The sequence below is a fragment of the Microcaecilia unicolor genome, unplaced genomic scaffold (genome assembly GCF_901765095.1).
Source record: "Microcaecilia unicolor unplaced genomic scaffold, aMicUni1.1, whole genome shotgun sequence".
Lineage (NCBI taxonomy): Eukaryota > Metazoa > Chordata > Amphibia > Gymnophiona > Siphonopidae > Microcaecilia > Microcaecilia unicolor.
The window spans coordinates 885-21,316 of record NW_021963152.1 but is presented as its reverse complement, the minus strand read 5'-3'; the positions used below and the strand labels follow the sequence as shown (position 1 = coordinate 21,316).

The following is a 20,432-nucleotide window of genomic DNA, read 5'->3' as shown; positions in this document are numbered from 1 at the left end:
ACAGCCTCTTAGCTGGTCCAAGCATCCTAAGAGGCTGGGTAAGAACTTCCAAGTCCAGAAGGTGAAAGAGAAGGGCCCCCCATTGGCCTAAATAGAAAGCTAGGTGCATCAGCAACACAAATTTATTGCACATAATTTAAGAACTGTTGTACAGAGTGTAATCACTCTATGTTTTCATTACGCTAATGTATTGTTAGTACTCCAGAGAACCACTGTTGCCTATTGAGCAAAGGGTCCAGTTTAAAATTCTTTGACTGGTGTTTAAGATTTTAAAACAAGTTTCAGAGATATTGGCAGTTAGATTGCATATTTACCAACCAAATCGATTGTTGAGAATGGGAACCAAAAATCTACTAGATATTCCATCTCATCATATTATTTGATCTACTGAATATAAACATAAGATTTTTTACACTGTTGGTTCAGTTCACTGGAATAGGCTATCTTTAAAACTTAGGAATATTATTTATAATATTATAAATACAATATTACAGAGTTTAAAGAATTTAAAAGGGAACTTAATTGTTGTTTATGCAAGCATACAGTTAGGGGAATAAATAAGGATCCTATCCCTGAAACGGGAAAATTAGGTTCTTACCTTGGTAATTTTCTTTCCTTTAGTCACAGCAGTTGAAACCATTACGAATGGGTTGTGTCCACCTACCAGCAGGAGGAGATAGAGAACACTGAAAACCATAGTGCCTCTAGAACGGCTAGCTCCATCTGCCTCTCAGTATTTTGAAGCTTCCAAAGCAGTGTTAAACCGCAAAGTAGCATAACATGAACTTTCCTCAAAGCAAACGAACACCCCTGAACAGGAGCAATAACACAAAGGAGGGACGAACTCAACCTCCTGTAGTAGAACAGAAATCCTGAAGACTGTTTTCCAACGTATCCCAATGAGGGAACATGTCTGCGGGAAAAACTGAACACAAAACAGAGTCAATCAGGGAGGGATCATGGATTCATCTGCTGTGACTAAAGGAAAGAAAATTACCAAGGTAAGAACCTAATTTTCCCTTCCTTGTCATCAGCAGCAGATGAATCCATTACGAATGGGATGTATCAAAGCAATCCCTAGATAGGGCGGGAACAAGCCACACCACACGCAAGCACTTGTGCTCCAAAAAGCGCATCCCTCCTGGCAGCCACATCCAGCCTGTAATGACGGGCAAAAGAGAGCTTAGAAGCCCAAGTAGCTGCACTACATATCTCTTGAAGAGAGAGTGCTCCCGTCTCAGCCCAAGAGGAAGAAATCGCTCTTGTGGAATGTGCCTTAAAGGCGTCAGGCGGAGGCCGGCCAGATAGCAGATATTCTGGAAAAAATGGCTTCCTTAACCCAATGGGCTATAGTGGCTTTAGACGCTGGAGACCCTCTGCGAGGACCTGACAACAATACAAAAAAGGTGATCAGAGGTCCTGAAAGCATTAGACATCTGCAGATACTGCAACCGAGCCCTGCGCACATCCAGAAGGTGCAACTGCCCAAAAGATTCCGGAAACTCCTCCCTAGTAAAAGGAGGGCAGATAAATAGGCTGGTTTAGGTGAAACGCTGAAACCACCTTAGGCAGGACGGAAGGCACAGTACGTAGCGTTACTCCGGACTCAGAGAATTGCAGAAATGGGTCTTGACAGGACAGCACCTGGAGCTCAGACACCCGTCTCGCCAATGTAATGGCCACCAAAAAGACTGTCTTTAGTCACATCCTTCTCCAAAGCTCGTCTCAGCGGCTCGAAGGGCGAAGACTGAAGAGCCTTTAATACTAACCCCAGGTTCCAAGCCGGACAAGGGGCCCGCACAGGAGGCCGAAGCACCCCTCTAAGAAACCGTGCAATGTCCGGATGCGCAGCCAGGGAGAGGCCAGCGACCTTCCCCCGAAAACATGCCAAGGCTGCCACTTGAACACGCAGGGAATTATAGGCCAAGCCTTTTTGTATACCATCCTGCAAAAAGTCAAGTATCGGCGAGACAGAAGATCATAAGGCCATAAGATCCGCTACGGGCGTTCCCCATTTGGCACAGATCTGAAGGAACACTTCGTCTGCCAGTTCCCACTCCGCAAGGTCGATTTGATACCTGCTTAGAAAATTGGCTTGCACGTTGCTCTGACCTGCTATGTGAGCTGCTGACAGAAGCTGCAGATGTAGCTCGGCCAAGTGGCATATCTGAGCGGCCTCTGCGGCCAGTGTTTGACACTGAGTGCCGCCTTGTCGATTTATATAGGCCACTGCTGTCGTGTTGTCCGACAGAACTGACAGCCAGTCCCTCCAGAGTCATGTGAAAGGCCAGAAAAGCCTGGAATATCGCTCTCAGTTCCAAGCAATTGATGGACCACCCCGTCTCCTCGGGTGTCCACAGACCCTGGGCATATCTTCCCTGGCAATGTGCTCCCCAGCCCTTCAAGGCTGTCATCTGTTACCACCAGGCACCAATCGGGAAGCACTAGCAGCATTCCTCGCCGCAGCATGCTGTCTGAGAGCCACCACTCCATACTGAGTCAGGCCGCAGGGAGCCACGTGAGTCCACGTTGATAATCCTGGGACATAGGAGACCATCAATGAAGCAGGGCAAACTGCAGAGGTCTCATGTGCACTCTCGGCCATGGCACCACTTCAGGTGGCCGTCATCGACCCTGATTCTGAAGCTTGTACCACCTTTGGTCAGGTAGATGTGATGTGATGTGAAGGAGTGGCCTAGTGGTTAGAGTGGTGGACTTTGGTCCTGGGGAACTGGGTTTGATTCCCACTGCAGGCACAGGCAGCTCCTTGTGACTCTGGGCAAGTCACTTAACCCTCCGTTGCCCCAGGTACAAATAAGTACCTGTATATAATATGTAAGCCGCATTGACCCTGCTATGAGTGGGAAAGTGCGGGGTACAAATGTAAGAAAAACAAAATAAAATAGAAAGACAAACCCTGAGGCCGTGTCGAACCGGACCCCCAAATATTCCAGAGATTGAGAGGGGGTCAGGTGACTTTTGGGTATATTGATGACCCAGCCCAGAGATTGCAGTACTGAGACCACTCTGACTATTACATGACAACTCTCTTCTGCAGAGTCCGCTCTGATGAGCCAGTCGTCGAGGTACGGGTGAACCCGGATACCCTCTCGCCTGAGAAAAGCAGCTACTACCACCATTACCTTGGAAAAGGTTCGGGGAGCTGTGGAGAGGCCAAAAGGCAAGGCCCGAAATGGGAAATGATTTCCCAACACCGCAAACCGGAGGAACCGTTGGTGTGGGGGCCATATAGGAATGTGCAAATAAGCTTCTTTTAGGTCCAGAGACATGAGGAATTCTCCTGGCTGTACCGCCGCAATGACGGAGCACAGGGTTTCCATGTGAAAATGCCGCACTCTTAGTGACTCGTTGACTTTCTTTAAGTCGAAAATGGGCCAAAAAGACCCGCCTTTTCGCGGCACCACAAAATAAATGGAGTAACGACCACAGCCGTGTTCGGCGGGAGGCACAGGGATCACCGCTCCAAGGTGCAACAAGACCTGTAAGGTCTCCTCTACCGCCGCCCGTTTGACGGCAGTACCGCATCGGGACTCCACAAACACGTCTCTCACCGGGGCACCGAATTCCTATCGGTAACCTTCTCTGATCAGGTCCAGGACCCACTGATCTGAGGTAATCTTGGTCGACTCCTCGAGAAAGAGGGAAAGGCGTCCTCCTACAGCTGTAAAGGAGGAGTGGACCGGTGTCCCATCATTGTGGAGGACGGCCCTGAACTCCTGGCCTTGAGCCTGCCACTGCGTAACGTTTGTCCGAGCGAAAGGAGTTCCTCTGCTGAAAGCGGGCACGTTGAGTAAACCCAGCAGAGCGCCCCGGGCGATACCTTCTAGCTTCATGGAAGCGAGGTCTGGAGGAGGAGGTTTAGCATCCCCCAGGTATTTAACAATCTTCTCCAACTCCTCTCCAAATAGCAGAAGGCCCCGAAAGGGCAACTTCACCAGCCTTTGCTTAGAGGCCATGTCATCCGCCCAATGCCGTAGCCATAGAAGGTGGCGGGCGGACACCAACACAGACATCTGTTTAGCCAAAGCTCTGACCAGATCATAGAGGGCATCAGCTAAAAATGACAAGGCCGACTCCATGCGCGGTGCAACCTCAGCGAGAAACTCCACACCATCCTCGGGCTGTTCCACTGCCTGTTGTAACCAAGAGAGGCAGGCTTGAGCAGCATAAGAACTGCAGACAGACGCCCTTAAGGCTAGGCCCGAAATCTCAAAGAACCGTTTTAGCGCTGATTCTAGCCACCAGTCCTGAATGTCCTTCAGGCGACCCCTCCCTCTCCTGGGAGGGTGGTCTTTTTTGTCACCGCCATGACTAAGGCATCCACTTTAGGCATCCCAAAACGGGCCAAGTGCTCCTCACTCAGAGGGTAAAGATGCCCCATCGCCCTGGCCACTTTCAAGGGCCCCTCGGGGTCAGCCCATTGAGCAGAAATAAGCACAGGCAGGCGTCTTAGTACTCACCATCCTCGGATTGCCAGAGGAGGCCTCGCCTTGAACAGGGTCATCAATAGAGAGGGCCTGTAAGGCATCAAAGATAAGTGCTGGCAGCTCATCGCGGTGGAAAATCCGAACCGCAGTGGGATCATCCAGATCCAGTGGCAAACCGGCTCCTTCCTCTGGCTCTTCAGACCACAAAGGCCTGCCAGATCCCTCAGAGTCCCCACAGCCCGACCACGGGGGAGAAAAGGGGGGAGCGCCACTCTCTGACAGGGAATTTACCAGTCTATGCTTAGCGTGCATCCAACGCTCAGGGGCATCCCACGTCTGGCATCAGCCCCGGGCCATCATCAGTCGGAGGGGAACCAGGTAGCAACGCAGTGTCAGACACCTGCAGCAGAGCTCTCTTCAGCATGAAGGCTTTATGTAAAACAAGCACAAACTCGGCGGAGAAAAACTCACCCTGACCTCCCCCGTCTCCGAATTAGGAGCCACAGGGAACGGCGCTCCCCTGGTAGCCTCGGCCCGAGGCGCCCCTCTGCTCTCAGACTCCTTCGCAACTGCGGGGGGGGGGGGGGGTCGAGCCATGCGGCGCTTCCAAGATGGCGCCCGCTGCCAGCTCAATCGAGCGGGAAGAACCATCGCTCGCCATGCTTGTACTGGCTCTACCGTCTAAACAGCACGTTTTACAGAGCCCCACTGCTGATCTGTGCTTGCCACAACGGGAACAGCGCTTAACTCCCTCAGCAGCCATCGTCAAAAAAACAGCGGAATAAAATTCAAAATGGAGGCTTCGCGCCAAAAACTCCCCAATCGGAACGCCATCTGCGGGCCCTCCCCGGAAGAGCTGAGTACCGCTCTTACCTCAAAGGACCGAGTCTACGAGCTCCGGTCACGCTGCACAGTCAGGAAAAGCCTCAGAAATAGCAGCGCTGAAATGCGCGGTTTTTTTTTAACGCTGTGAGGAAAGTTGGAGGCAAACAGCTACAGAGGCACTCCAGAGGCAGAAGAGGGTGGGAGAGGCAGAAGAGGGTGGGAAAGGCAGGGAAAGGGCGAACCTATGTGCCTTTAAAGTGGGCTCCACTTAGCCACAACACCCCTGCTACAACTGGCAAAAGCACAGGAGCCACCCCAGGCAGAATCTTCAAGGAGCTGAACAAGCTGCGTCCAACCCTACTGGGAGATAGAGAAATACTGAGAGGCAGATGGAGCTAGCCATCCTAGAGGCACTATGGTTTTCAGTGTTCTTTATCTCCCCCTGCTGGTAGGTGGACACAACCCATTCATAATGGATTCATCTGCTGCTGATGACAAGGAATCAATTGATTTTATTTGTAATGGTTATAAAAAAAACAAAACAAACTTACATTATATGAGTGTAACCTTGTGATCCGCTAAGTATGGATTAAGCAAAATATAAAGGTTTGTAATTAATTAATAAATTCAGGAAAATCACCTCCAAGGAACCAGAAGGCACAGACCTCCTCCCATCACCCTCTCCCGGGGGGGGGGGGGGGGTCACCAAAAAGCTCCCTGCTACTGCAGTGGCCCCAAAATCTGGAACTCTAGAACAAAAATGTCTAGTTTGGGAACCACATTTCCATATGCTGGCTGTTGATCTCATCCTGACTTGTCTCCCCTTTTCCAAGCAGAACCACATCAGACAGCGCCAGCAATCCTAACAGGAGGGACTCTCTCCTCCACCACCAGTTGCGGGGAAAATCTGCATTAACCATCCCAAATCCCACTTTGCTGCTGCTGCACTGGGAAGCTTACATACAGCCCAAAGCACTTCCCATGCTCTGCTGGAGCCACCATCCATATAGACTCCCAACTGCCCCAATAAATACCTCAAAGACAGGCACCACCTGAGCCCTTCTTCTCCTGCAACTTACGCTGTTGATTCTTCCTTTAATTCTTTTTTTTTTTAAACTAGACTTTATGCGGCCAACAGCTCACACTATCAAGGTGTACCTGCTACTCTCCTTCAAGGAGTCACCTTCAATACCCTAAATAAATCTCAACTCTGAAGGCTCAGGTAGCAGGACGGAGGGAAAGGGAATTCCTCTGGTTATCACCACGGGCTGAAGGGCTACTAATGGGCGCAGTCCAGGAAACTCCTTTTCATTCAGCCCTGCTCAACTTGGAGGATGAGGGGGCAGCAATCTGTCAGATTCACCCCAGGAGTCCAGTTACCAAAATTCAGGCCACCTATATGATGTTCATCTACCATCTGCTGGAAAAAGGAAGCTGCAGAGTGTTCTATATAGGATGAAATTTAATTTAATTTAGTATTCGCAGTGATGTGCAAAACGTCCCCCCTCACCCCCCAAATTTCTCTATTATTGCATATATGGCACACTGAATAGTTTCTAATCTATAGACAAAGGTAATATTAGACAATGGGAATCTCAGCAAACACAATACAATTTTTAAATTATAACTTCATTTAAGGAGCACAGTTATCCAACACCCATATCACCCATGCGAAAAAGTAACAGTCCCTTTAATTTCTCAATCAACCAATTGACCAAATTTAATTGATAATTTGATTCAGCTGATATAATCAGTCTGAAAAGAGTCATTTCTAAAGCTCTGGGACATTATCTCCAAACGCAGAAGACTTAGAACAGTGGTCAATCATCCAAGAAGTGGCTGGGCCTGTCAAAATTACTCAAAGGGAACAGCAACAATTCATCCAGAAAGTTAAAAACTTCCCAGAAGAACATCCAAAAATTGCAGGCCTCTCTAGACTCAGCTAAGATCAGTGTTCACGACCCCACAGTAAGAAAAACTGTAAAAAATAGTGTGATTCATGGGAGAATGGCATGATGGAAACCGCTACTATCCTGGAATAACATCAATGCTCATCTCCCATTTGCAAAACACACACCTGGATGATCCCCAAGCCTTTAGGATAATGTTCTACAAATAGATAAGTCAAAAGGTGAACTTTTTGGACAATACAGGTCCCATTATTTCTGACTTAACACAAATACAGCACTTCACAATAAGATTATCTTACCAACAGTGAAACATGGTGATGGCATTATGGTTTGAGGCCTCAGGACCTGTAAAACTTGCCATTATTTTCTACTGTGTACCAGAAAATTCTTCAGAAGAATATCTTGTCATCTGTCCCTGAGCAGAAGCTGAACTGTAATTTGGGTTATGCAGCAAGACAATCATGCAAAACACAAACCTATACATCTGAATGGCGGAATTGAAACAAAATTAAAGTTTTGGACTGGTCTAGTCAAAGTCCTGATTTGAACCTAACAGAGATGCCATGGCTGGACCTGACACAAGCAGTTCATGCACAAAAACCTTTCAATGTGTTGTAAGGAGTCTGCTAGGCAGAGGTAGGAAAAAACCCAGAAATCCAGCAGAGAAGGGGTTGGTCCGGCAGGAATACTGAACTACAAAACCCAGAATTCCCCGGGAAGGGGGCGCCCTCTAGTGGAGGAAGAAGTTACTACGCTACGAAGAAAAGGAAGGAAATACAGATCCCAGAAGTACTTGCAGGGAAGAGGGGAACAAAGGAGAGAGAACTACAATTCCCAGGAGGCAGAGATGAAGGGGGCAGATTGGGAAATGGAAGATTATCAAGAGAATGAGGAACACCTGGAGAGTGGGGTGGAGGTGGACTCCATGGATTGGGAGGAAGGTGCTCAAAAAATTGAGGCAGGAATCGGTGAAGGGGGGGGGGTGGAGGAACTAATGGAAGTTTCTGCTCTTGCTCAGAAGCTGGAGTCCTTTTAAACTGGAGCTAAAATTCTGTGATAAGAAGGTAAAATTATGTATCATACCTGATAATTTTCTTTCCATTAATCATAGCTGATCAATCCATAGACTGGTGGGTTGTGTCCATCTACCAGCAGGTGGAGATAGAGAGCAAAGCTTTTGCCTCCCTATATGTGGTCATGTGCTGCCGGAAACTCCTCAGTATGTCGATATCAAAGCTCCATCCGCAGGACTCAGCACTTAGAGAATTACACCCACAAAGGGACACTCTGCCCAGCTCACCACCGCTGAAACGGGGAAGGGGAATTAACCCAGCTCATCCCCACACAAGTGGGGGAGGGGAATCCGTCCAGCTCATCCCTGCGGAGCGGGGAAGGGACACCACCCCGCCGATGCGGGGGGATCTGGCTTATCCTGCAACCGCAACCGCGGGAGGAGCTGACTGACCCTAACACCGCCGAAGCAGGAGGGGTACAAAGCTGCCCTACAGCCGCACGAAGCGGGAGGGAGCGCCGGCAGAATTTATGTCTCAATCCAGCCCCGTAAAACGGAGGGGAGAGGAATGCAGCAGCTCACTGTAACACAAACTCGTCTCAACTCTTGAAGAATCCAATTGAAAAAACTTGAACACGAAGTCCTCCTGAACAGGATCTGAAGACTAAACTTGAACCTGAAATGCAACCAGAATATAAAAAGTACAGATATCTGGGAGGGGCTATGGATTGATCAGCTATGATTAATGGAAAGAAAATTATCAGGTATGATACATAATTTTACCTTCCATATCATCATGCTGATCAATCCATAGACTGGTGGGATGTACCGAAGCAGTACTCACCCAGGGCGGGACATAGAAATCCCTGACCGCAACACTGAAGCTCCAAACCGGGCCTCCGCCCGAGCAGCCACAGTCAAGCGGTAATGCCTGGAGAAGGTATGGGCCGATGCCCAAGTTGCCGCCTTGCATATCTCTTCCAAGGAGACGGACCCGGCCTCTGCCATCGAGGCCGCCTGAGCTCTAGTGGAGTGAGCCTTCAGCTGAATAGGCGGCACCTTCCCCGCGGCCACATAAGCCGCCGCAATGGCTTCCTTGACCCATCTTGCCACTGTAGGCTTAGCAGCCTGCAGACTCTTACGAGGACCTGCAAACAGGACAAACAGATGATCCGATTTCCGGAAATCATTGGTCACTTCCAAGTATCTGATGATGACTCGTCTCACATCCAGATATTTGAGAGCAGAGTATTCCTCTGGGTAGTCCTCCCTACGAAAGGAAGGGAGACAGAGCTGCTGATTCACATGGAAGCGAGAAACAATCTTGGGCAGGAAGGAAGGCACTGTGCGAATAGACACTCCTGCCTCAGTGAACTGCAGAAAAGGCTCTCTACATGAGAGCGCCTGGAGCTCGGAAACTCTTCTGGCTGAAGTGATAGCCACCAAAAAGACTGCTTTCAACGTCAGGTCTTTCAGAGATGCCCTCGACAAGGGTTCAAAAGGCGGCTTCTGCAAGGCTCTTAGCACCAGGTTGAGATTCCACGCAGGCACCACTGAGTGCAGAGGAGGGCGCAGGTGATTAACTCCCTTGAGAAAGCTCACCACATCTGGCTGCGAAGCCAGGGAAGCACCCTTCAGGTGGCCCCTGAAGCAAGCCAGAGCCGCTACCTGGACTTTAAGGGAACTGAGCGACAGGCCTTTCTCCAGACCTTCTTGCAGGAACGCCAGCACTGAAGAAATTGGAGCAGTGAAGGGAGAAAGTGAGCCTGCTTCACACCACGCTGCAAAGGTACGCCAAACCCTGGCGTAAGCAGTAGAAGTAGAGCGCTTCCTCGCTCTCAGCATAGTGGCGATGACCTTGTCTGAGAAGCCCTTCTTCCTCAGACGCTGCCGCTCAATAGCCAGGCCGTAAGACCAAAGAGGGAGGGATCCTCCTTCACCACGGGACCCTGAAGCAACAGGCCCTGCTCCACTGGCAGCCGCAGAGGGCCATCCACTGATCAAGTTCGCATACCAGGGACGTCTGGGCCAGTCCGGACCCACCAGGATTATTCGGCCCGGATGCTTTGCCACCCGGTCTAGTACCCTGCCCAACATGGGCCAGGGCGGGAACACATAGAGAAGCTCCTGTGTCGACCACTGTTGGAGAAGAGCATCTACTCCCAGAGATCGAGGGTCCCGTCCTCTGCTGAAAAAGCGCGGCACTTGGCAATTGGCCGATGATGCCATCAGATCTAGGCTCGGCCGGCCCCAGCGCTTCGTGATGTCCAAGAACGCCTGAGCCGATAACTGCCACTCTCCGGGATCCAAGGTATGGCGACTGAGAAAGTCCGCCTTGACATTCATGACACCAGCAATGTGGGCCGCTGACAGCTGTTCCAGATTCGCTTCCGCCCACTGGCATAGATTCATGGCTTCCTTGGCTAGAGGGGCGCTCTTGGTACCTCCCTGGCGGTTGACATAGGCCACAGCCGTGGCACTGTCCGACAGGACCCGTACTGGCTTCAACGCCAGTACCGGGAGGAACTCCAAAAGCGCCAACCGAATGGCTCTGAGTTCCAGGAGGTTGATAGACCACTTTGCCTCTGCAGGAGACCAGAGCCCCTGCGCTGTCCTTCCCAAGCAGTGGGCTCCCCAGCCCGTCAAAGAGGCGTCCGTCGTGACGACAATCCACTCCGGGGTCCCAAGAGGCATCCCTGCAGACAACTTGTCTGTCTTCAGCCACCAGCTCAGCGCCTTGCGCACTGCTGGGTCCAAGGGAAGGCGCACAGCATAATCCTCCGACACCGGAGTCCAGCGCTGCAGCAGAGAGTGTTGCAGTGGTCTCATATGAGCCCTGGCCCAGGGCACTACTTCCATCGTGGCCGTCATAGAGCCCAACAGCTGCACATAGTCCCAAGCCCGAAGCGGAGAGGCTACTAGGAACTGGTCCACCTGAGCCTGAAGTTTGACAATCCGATTGTCTGGCAGGAACACTCTGCCCACTTGGGTGTCAAATCGAACTCCCAGATACTCCAGGGACTGAGTCGGGCGCAGCTGGCTCTTCTCCCAGTTGATGATCCACCCCAGGGAGCTCAAAAGAGCAATCACCCGGTCCACAGCTTTGCCGCACTCTGCATAAGAGGGGGCTCGGATCAACCAGTCGTCCAGATAAGGATGGACTTGTACTCCTTCCTTTCGCAGGAAGGCCGCGATGACCACCATTACTTTGGAGAAGGTCCGCGGAGCAGAAGCCAACCTGAACGGGAGGGCTCTGAACTGGAAGTGTCGGCCCAGGACTGCAAAACACAGAAAGCGTTGATGAGGAGGCCAGATGGGAATATGCAAGTACGCTTCCTTGATGTCCAAGGATGCCAGGAACTCCCCTGCCTTCACTGCCGCTATAACAGAGCGGAGAGTCTCCATGCGAAAGTGCCTCACTTTCAAGGCCCGATTGACCCCTTTGAGGTAGAGGATAGGCCGTACAGAACCTCCTTTCTTTGGTACCACAAAGTAAATGGAGTAACGTCCCTTGCCAAGCTGATTTTCTGGCACCGGAACGACCGCACCCAGGCGGATCAGATTGTCCAAGGTCTGCTGCACTGCCACAGCTTTGACCGGAGACTTGCAGGGAGAGAGTACAAACCTGTCTCTTAAGGGTCGGCAGAACTCTAGCTTGTAGCCGTCTCTGATGACTTCCAGCACCCAAGCGTCTGAAGTTACCCTGGTCCACTCGCCCAGAAACGAGGACAGGCGTCCTCCAATCTGCACTGGGCCATGGACCAGGACCCCGTCATTGGGTACGAGACCCTGGGGGAGGACCGGAGGGCGCACCTCCGGGACGGCGGTCTCTGCGAAAGGAATGCTGCTTGGGGGAGAAGTTCCTCTTGAAGGAAGAGGGGGCAGAGGAGCCCGACTTGCCCGGGCGGTACCGACGGGCTTCCTGAAACCGTCCTCTGGAGTTACCGGGGCGAGCACTGGCCCGAGCCCTGACCTCTGGTAACCTCTTACCCTTAGACATGCCGAGATCGGTCACAATTTTGTCCAGCTCTACCCCAAAGAGCAGCTTGCCTTTAAAAGGCAACTTAGCCAGGCGGGACTTAGAGGCGTGGTCAGCAGACCAATGTTTCAGCCAAAGCCAGCGCCGCGCAGAGACTGTCTGAGCCATACCTTTAGCCGAGGCTCTCAAGACATCATACAGTAAGTCTGCCAAATAAGCCAAGCCCGATTCCAGGGCCGGCCAATCAGCCCTCAAGGAAGGATCCGAGGGGGAAGCCCGCTGCACAATCGTCAGGCACGCCCTGGCCACATAGGAGCCGCAAACTGAGGCCTGCAAACTTAAGGCAGCCGCCTCGAAGGACGACCTTAAGGCCGCCTCCAATCTTCTGTCTTGGGTGTCCTTTAGGGCCGTGCCACCTTCCACCGGCAACACCGTTTTCTTAGTCACCGCAGTGATTAAAGAATCCACGGTAGGCCAAAGAAAGGCCTCACGTTCACTTTCAGGCAAAGGACAGAGGCGGGACATAGCCCTAGCCACTTTGAGGCTCGCTTCCGGGACATCCCATTGAACCGAAATTAAGGTGTGCATGGCATCATGCACGTGGAAGGTTCTAGGCGGGCGCTTCGTCCCCAGCATAATGGCGGAGCCAACAGGGGCTGAGGGAGAGACGTCCTCTGGAGAGGAAATCTTCAAAATGCTCATGGCCTGCACTAACAGGTTGGGCAAATCCTCTGAGCGAAAGATCCGCGCTGCAGAGGGGTCATCCGCTCCATCCGAGCAGGAATCCGTCTCCTCCAAGGAATCCCCAAAGGACCGTTGGGAGAACTCAGATACGCTGCCCTCATCTACATCAGAGGAGACAGAGTCCTCTAAGCCCTGGGAATCCACCCGAGGGCGTTTACTTAAGGGGCCTCAACCCCTTTGTCGGACAAGGGAGAAGGGGCAGCGTTTTGCATAAGGAAGGCCTGATGCAGCAGCAAAATAAACTCGGGGGAGAAACCCCCCAGACTGTGTATTTCAGCAGACTGGGCCACAGCCCTAGACGCACCCTCAACCGGCGCTCGCAAGAGCGGGGGAGAAACATGCTGCGCATCCAAGATGGCGTCCGGCGTGACACTCCGCGAAGGAGCCGCGCGGGAAGAACGGCGCTTAACTTTAGCCGCTTTTTTGCCGTCGCCCAAATCAAGGGCGGCCATGGCATGAACGTCTCCCAGCTCAAGGGCGGCCCAAGAAGAAGCCGTCCGAGCAGAGTGGCCGGCCAAGATGGCGGAGGCGAGCAGCGGGGGATGGGCGTTTATGGCGGGAAAAACCGCCGCACCGGAAGACCCGGGACACTGACCGGCCTCCAAACTGACACCCAACAAGGGCGAATCAGACTTTAAAACCCCCGCATCCCTGCTAGAAGCGCACACGCGGTCCGGGGAGCGATTCTTCGCGCCCTCGCCCTCCGACACCATAGGCCACTTGGAGATCGATCGGGGAACACCCTGCCCGCTATAAAAAGGTAAAAATTACCTGCTTCTCGCTCCGAGCTGTAACGACCTGGTGTCCCAGTGAGTAGCTGCAATAAACGTTTAAATAAACGTCGAAATAAACGCCCTTAAGGACGTCCAAATTTTTTTTTTTTTTTTTTTTTTTTTTTTTTTAAACGGAGCCAGCGGGAGGGGGGAGAAAAGGAGGGACCTGGCACCACCAGGTTTGCACTTGCTCAAGAACAGCCCGCAACCCCAGGTACTCAACAAAACCTAAAAATTAGGCTTGGAGACCTAGCCAGAGCTGCTGCTGTGTGTGACCACCACCTGCTGAGATAGAGAACATACTGAGGAGTTTCCGGCAGCACATGACCACATATAGGGAGGCAAAAGCTTTGCTCTCTATCTCCACCTGCTGGTAGATGGACACAACCCACCAGTCTATGGATTGATCAGCATGATGATATGGAAGGGAGGGAATTTATCCTGTGAAGGGAGTGTTACTGCTGGAGGTTCACAGCCCTGAGTCTGAGCTGGAGAAGGGGGTAAGCCCTGTATCCACAGCAGAGCACATATTTCTCTGTGTGCAGCAACAACCTTGAACTGTCCAATCTTTGTTGTATGGGGTGGTTGTCAGGGAGATGTTGACTGGCAGTGAGGGAGAAGCACTGCTCTGATCCCTGGGGTGATTTTGGGGAGAGGAGTTAGGGATTGGGCCTATTCAAGTGGTGAGCTGTAAAGCTATACTGAAGGGCAGCTGAGAAGCTGACTGCACTCTAGAGTTCAACTGTAAAGCAGTGTTGGAGTGCATCTGGGGGAGGGATTGCTCTCCTGAGGTGAATTGTGAAGCCCTGCTGGGATTAACCTGAGAAGCCGTTGGTACTTCGGAAGGGAGCTGTAAAAGTAGAGGATTGTCAGAATCAGCCCCTGGAGAGGATGCTATAAGGCTGCATGTTCCGGCCAGGAGAGAGTGAGAGGAGACAGTGTCTGAATTAAAGCAGTTCTGCAAAGAAGAGTGGGCTAAGATTCCTCAAAAGCAATATGAAAGACTGAAATCAAATTATAAGATGTGTTTAATTGCAATTATTGCTGCTAAAGGAGATGCAACCAGTAAGTTTAGGGGACAGTTACTTATTCACATTGGTGATATGAGTGCTGGATAACTTTTGCTTCTTATATAAAATGAAGTAATAATTTAAAAACTGTGTTGAGTTTACTCGGGTTCCCTTTATCTAATGTTACTTTTTTTTTAAGATCAGAAACCATTCATTATGCCATATATGTAGTAATAGGAGAAATCAGGAGACAAAGAACTTTTTCATATCACTGTATATTCCACCCACACACTAAAGTTTGCAGAAGATTTCAGGAGACACTGTGGCAAACCAATCTTAACAGATAATTAATTGAGAATTACATATAATAATCTACCATAGTTACTAAGAGAACAAGAAGCGTACTCTCTCCATTTGCTGTTAGGAGGCTAAACCAAAAATCTAGACTAGTCTGGTGGGATAAGGGATTAATCACAGCAATATGTAAATTATGTATTTGAATGCCTGGTTCTGGGAAATGGAAGCTCCTTTCAGAAAAAAAAAATCTAGGGCTTAGAGGCATTGGCTGGCAGCATAGTTGCCTGGCAAAATGAAACATCCAGGGCCGGTCTTAGGCAGAGGCGACCGAGGCGGCCGCATAGGGCCCCGCGCCTAAGGGGGCCCCGCGCGGCCTGCCTCGCCTCTGCCTCGCCGACCACGCTCGTCTGCCCTCCACCCACGTCGCGAGTCTCCTCGTTCCCCTGCTGATCTCCCTCCCTCCAGCCACCTGAGACATCTCCTGTCTGACCCCCCCCTCCCCTCCCCTCCCCTCCCCGCCAAACGACCCTCTTCTTTCGCCCGCACCTCAACTGACCCGACCCAGCATTTAAAAAAACCTTCAAGCGGCGGTGCCGGTGCCTCGCGTCTGAGGGCAGAAAACTCGCTTCGTCGTTGGCCGGCCTTCCCTCAAGTCCCGCCCTTGCGGAAGTTACATCAGAGGGCGGGACTTGAGGGAAGGCCGGCCAACGACGAAGCGAGTTTTCTGCCCTCAGACGCGAGGCACCGGCACCGCCGCTTGAAGGTTTTTTTAAATGCTGGGTCGGGTCAGTTGAGGTGCGGGCGAAAGAAGAGGGTCGTTTGGCGGGGAGGGGGGGGGGGTCAGACGGGAGATGTCTCAGGTGGCTGGAGGGAGGGAGAGCAGCAGGGGAACGAGGAGACTCGCGTCGCAGGACGTGGGTGGAGGGCAGGGGGGACGGGGGGGTTACTGGACATAGGTGGATGGCAGTTGGCAAGGGGGGCAGGAGGGTCGCTGGACATGGGGTAGATGTAGGGGAGGAGGGCTTCTGGACATAGGGGGAGGGCAGGGGGCACAGGAGGGTCACTGGACATGGGTGGATGGCAGGGGAGGGCATAGGGGACAGGGGGGGTTGCTGGACATGGATGGCAGGGGGGACAGGAGGGTCGCTGGACATGGGTGGATGGCAGGGGAGGGAGTTTCTGGACATAGGTGGATGGCAGGGGCGGGCAGGGAGGACAGGAGGGGCGCTGGACATGGGTGGGTGGCAGGGGAGGGGGTTTCTGGACATAGGTGGATGGCAGGGGAGGGCAGGGGGCACAGGAGGGTCGCTGGACATGGATGGCAGGGGGGACAGGAGGGTCGCTGGACATGGGTGGATGGCAGGGGAGGGGGTTTCTGGACATAGGTGGATGGCAGGGGCGGGCAGGAGGGGCGCTGGACATAGGTGGATGGCAGGGGAGGACAGGGGGCAGGGGGGACAGGAGGGTCGCTGGACATGGGTGGATGGAGGAGAGAGAAGAAATGCTGGACATGGATGGAGGCGAGGGAAGAGTGAGGAAGGAGATGAGGTAAGGGAAAAGGAAGAGAGGAGATAAAGTGCACATGGATATAGAAAATAGGCAGACGCTGGATCCACTGGACAGTCAAGTCAGCGGAGGACCCAGCTTTTACTTACGGATGTAGGGCAAGAAATGAAGAAGAAAGGCAGAAAGTAAAGAAATAAATGGGAAGGAAGCCCTGGAAACGGAGTTAAGAGGACAGATAGCAGCACAATCGGATACTGAGCCAGCATGATCAGAAAAACAAAGTCACCAGACAACAAAGGTAGAAAAAACTATTTTATTCAGGATTTATTAATTGGAATATGTTAGTTTTTGGAAATGTGCATCTGTGATATTTTTCATGTAAGTTTTAATTTTTGTAGTATTGCTACATACTGAGTCTGACTTCTTGAGGTAACTTTCCAGTTCAGTATTTTGCATTCATGTGTTTTTCAGGTTTGATCAAGTAAGGTACAGTATTCTGCTAGCGTATAGTTTGCAGCCCTTTTTGTTTGTTTTTTTTTTCACTAGGTTGTGCACTGGTGTTTTAGAGCCCGGTGTAATTACAGTTGCCTTTCCACGCCACGCATAAGGTTGTAGCTCGTCCTGTCCTTGGAATTAGTGCTGTTTATGGTTTGTGAAGGTTATGAGTGTGTTTTTGCACACGTTTTTGTATAGTGTTTTGCAGTGGAGAGATTGTGTGTTGGCCTTACTAAGGTGGCACCAAACATCGGAAAGGGTGTAGAGCCTAAATCATGACACACTATCTCTAAAAGGGTGTTTTGTGGCTCTACATGAGAATTGTGATATTATGATCCCTTGCTAGCTTCATATTGTTGATAATCTGCATTTTCCGTATGGCTGGTATATTGGTGTATAAGGTATTAATTGTGACTTTTTTTTTTTTTACTTTTTTTTTTTCTGTGTGTTGTCAGACAATTATGGATGACAGAGTCGGAGTCTTCTTGAGTCAGAGAGTTGTGGTATATATTTTAAAACAATTTTAATACCTTGGTGGTCTATATGTTTTTATATTGTACATATCACTTAATTTTATTGTATATCTTTTCATTTCATTTTTATTTTATTACATATATAGGTTACAGAGTAATAGGGGAATTTGAAAGTACTGAATCTTTTCTTAATATTTTTCCTTTATTCTCCTTTGTTATGAGAATTGGAACTACTAATTGTAGTGGACTTGAACTGAATAATTTCTGGGGAGGGGAGGTTTCATGATAGCATTGTGCTTATTATTTCAATCAGTTTTTTGTACAAGTTTAGCTTCATTTGTCTTTGAAATTTCATAAATAAAAACATGTTCTAAAAATGGAATAATTTTATCAATGGGGTGGAGCTAGGGTGGGGGCGGAGCTACAGTGGGGCGGGGCTATGGTGGGGTGGGGCTAGGATGGGGCCCCACCAAATTGGTCTGCATAGGGCCCCGCACTTGCTAAGACCGGCCCTGGAAACGTCCTTAAACTTCCCCTTGTCATATCACTTAAAGACAAAAGTTTTGAAGTCTGAAAGTAGTATGGAAATAGACCTTACTCATTAGCATTCTCATGAAAACATTAACAACAAAATTTGGAAAATTCTGCTTTTACCTACCTCTCTAATGATGCACTTTGTATTGAGGAAGGTTTCTTCATGTGCTTATGAATGCCAAATGTTTTGCACTCCGCAGTGTGACCAGTAGTGACTTCAACACTGACAAAAATAAAACCCACACACACGATTACTTTTTTAAGTAACTAACTACACATACAAAAACCAGAGAATGCGAACTCTCATTTCCAGCTAAAGAATGGAATAGTTTACCAACGGTTATCAAGAGTTAACTTAGATATATGTCTTTTTCAAAATAAATTGAAGACCAACGTATTTCAAAAATTTGTAGGAAGACGGCGTTTGATGGCATTATGATAGCTGAGAAGTTAATGTGACTTTCACATGATCTTGTACTTCCCAGTAGCTACTGATTCTCTTAGTATGCTCTGCATAGAACTGATTTTTTAGTAACTGCAGAATACAAGACATTATATTGCATTAATTAAAAACATTAAAGGGGGCATTTTCAATATGATGTGTAAATTCAAATTTGAACGTTTTGCTGAAAACATCCAAAAAATCAAGTGGCGAACATAGCGATTTTCAAACCAGAAAAACTTTTTTGTTATAGTAGTAGTAGTTTTTAAAACGGCCATTTGCTAGATGTTTTCGTGTTGTGCATCTATCTTTTGGCCCATTTTCTGGGGTGAAAAAAAATGTCCATGGGAAAAACACCCAAAAACTAGCCATTGGGATGCATGGGGAGCCAACCTTAGTAGACTTGTCACACAGACAATACATAAGTATTGCCATACTGGGACAGACCAAAGGTCCATCAATCCCAGCATCCTGTTTCCAACAGTAATCCAGGTCACAAATACCTGGCAAAATCCCAAAAAAGTACAAAAACATTTTATACTGCTTATCCCAGAAAGGTAAAATTATGTATAATCATACCTGATAATTTTCTTTCCATTAATCATAGCTGATCAATCCATAGACTGGTGGGTTGTGTCCATCTACCAGCAGGTGGAGATAGAGAGCAAACTTTTGCCTCCCTATATGTGGTCATGTGCTGCCGGAAACTCCTCAGTATGTCGATATCAAAGCTCCATCCGCAGGACTCAGCACTTAGAGAATTACACCCACGAAGGGACACTCTGCCCAGCTCACCACCGCCGAAACGGGGGAGGGGAATTAACCCAGCTCATCCCCACACAAGTGGGGGAGGGGAATCCGTCCAGCTCATCCCCGCGGAGCGGGGGAGGGACACCACACCCGCCGATGCGGGGGGATCTGGCTTATCCTGCAACCGCAACCGCGGGAGGAGCTGACTGACCCTAACACCGCCGAAGCGGGAGGGTTACGAAGCTGCCCTACAGCCGCACGAAGCGGGAGGGAGTGCCGGCAGAATTTATGTCTCAATCCAGCCCCGTAAAACGGAGGGGAGAGGAATGCAGCAGCTCACTGTAACACAAAGTCGTCTCAACTCTTGAAGAATCCAAGTGAAAGAAGAACTTGAACACGAAGTCCTCCTGAAGTAACTGAAGGCTAAACTTGAACCTAAAATTCAACCAGAATATAAACAGTACAGATATCTGGGAGGGGCTATGGATTGATCAGCTATGATTAATGGAAAGAAAATTATCAGGTATGATTATACATAATTTTACCTTCCATATCATCAAGCTGATCAATCCATAGACTGGTGGGATGTACCGAAGCAGTACTCACCCAGGGCGGGACATAGAAATCCCTGACCTCAACACTGAAGCTCCAAACCGGGCCTCCGCCCGTGCAGCCACAGTCAAACGGTAATGCTTGGAGAATGTATGAGCCGAAGCCCACGTTGCCGCCTTGCATATCTCTTCCAAGGAGACGGATCCAGCCTCTGCCATCGAGGCCGCCTGAGCTCTCGTGGAGTGAGCCTTCAGCTGGATAGGCGGCACCTTCCCCGCGGCCACATAAGCCGCTGCAATGGCTTCCTGGACCCATCTTGCCACTGTAGGCTTAGCAGCCTGCAGACCCTTACGAGGACCTGCAAACAGGACAAACAGATGATCCGATTTCCGGAAATCATTGGTCACTTCCAAGTATCTGATGATGACTCGTCTCACATCCAGATATTCAAGAGCGGAGTACTCCTCTGGGTAGTCCTCCCTACGAAAGGAAGGGAGACAGAGCTGCTGATTCACATGGAAGCGAGAACCAATCTTGGGCAGGAAGGAAGGCACTGTGCGAATAGTCACTCCTGCCTCAGTGCACTGCAGAAAAGGCTCTCGACATGAGAGCGCCTGGAGCTCGGAAACTCTTCTGTCTGAAGTGATAGCCACCAAAAAGACTGCTTTCAACGTCAGGTCTT

General features: G+C 50.1%; 1 protein-coding gene across 1 annotated transcript in view; it reads right to left on the bottom strand.

Moving 5' to 3' along the window:
* LOC115459014 (F-box only protein 15-like) overlaps nt 1-18,192 on the bottom strand; it is a gene marked incomplete at its 3' end in the record, with an annotated part of 142,680 nt that extends 124,488 nt beyond the window's left edge. Inside the window, exon 1 of the mRNA XM_030188873.1 lies at nt 18,131-18,192. Coding sequence (XP_030044733.1) covers nt 18,131-18,171 — 41 coding nt within the window. The remainder of the gene's footprint in view (nt 1-18,130) is intronic.
* Between the last annotated feature and the right edge of the window lie 2,240 nt (nt 18,193-20,432).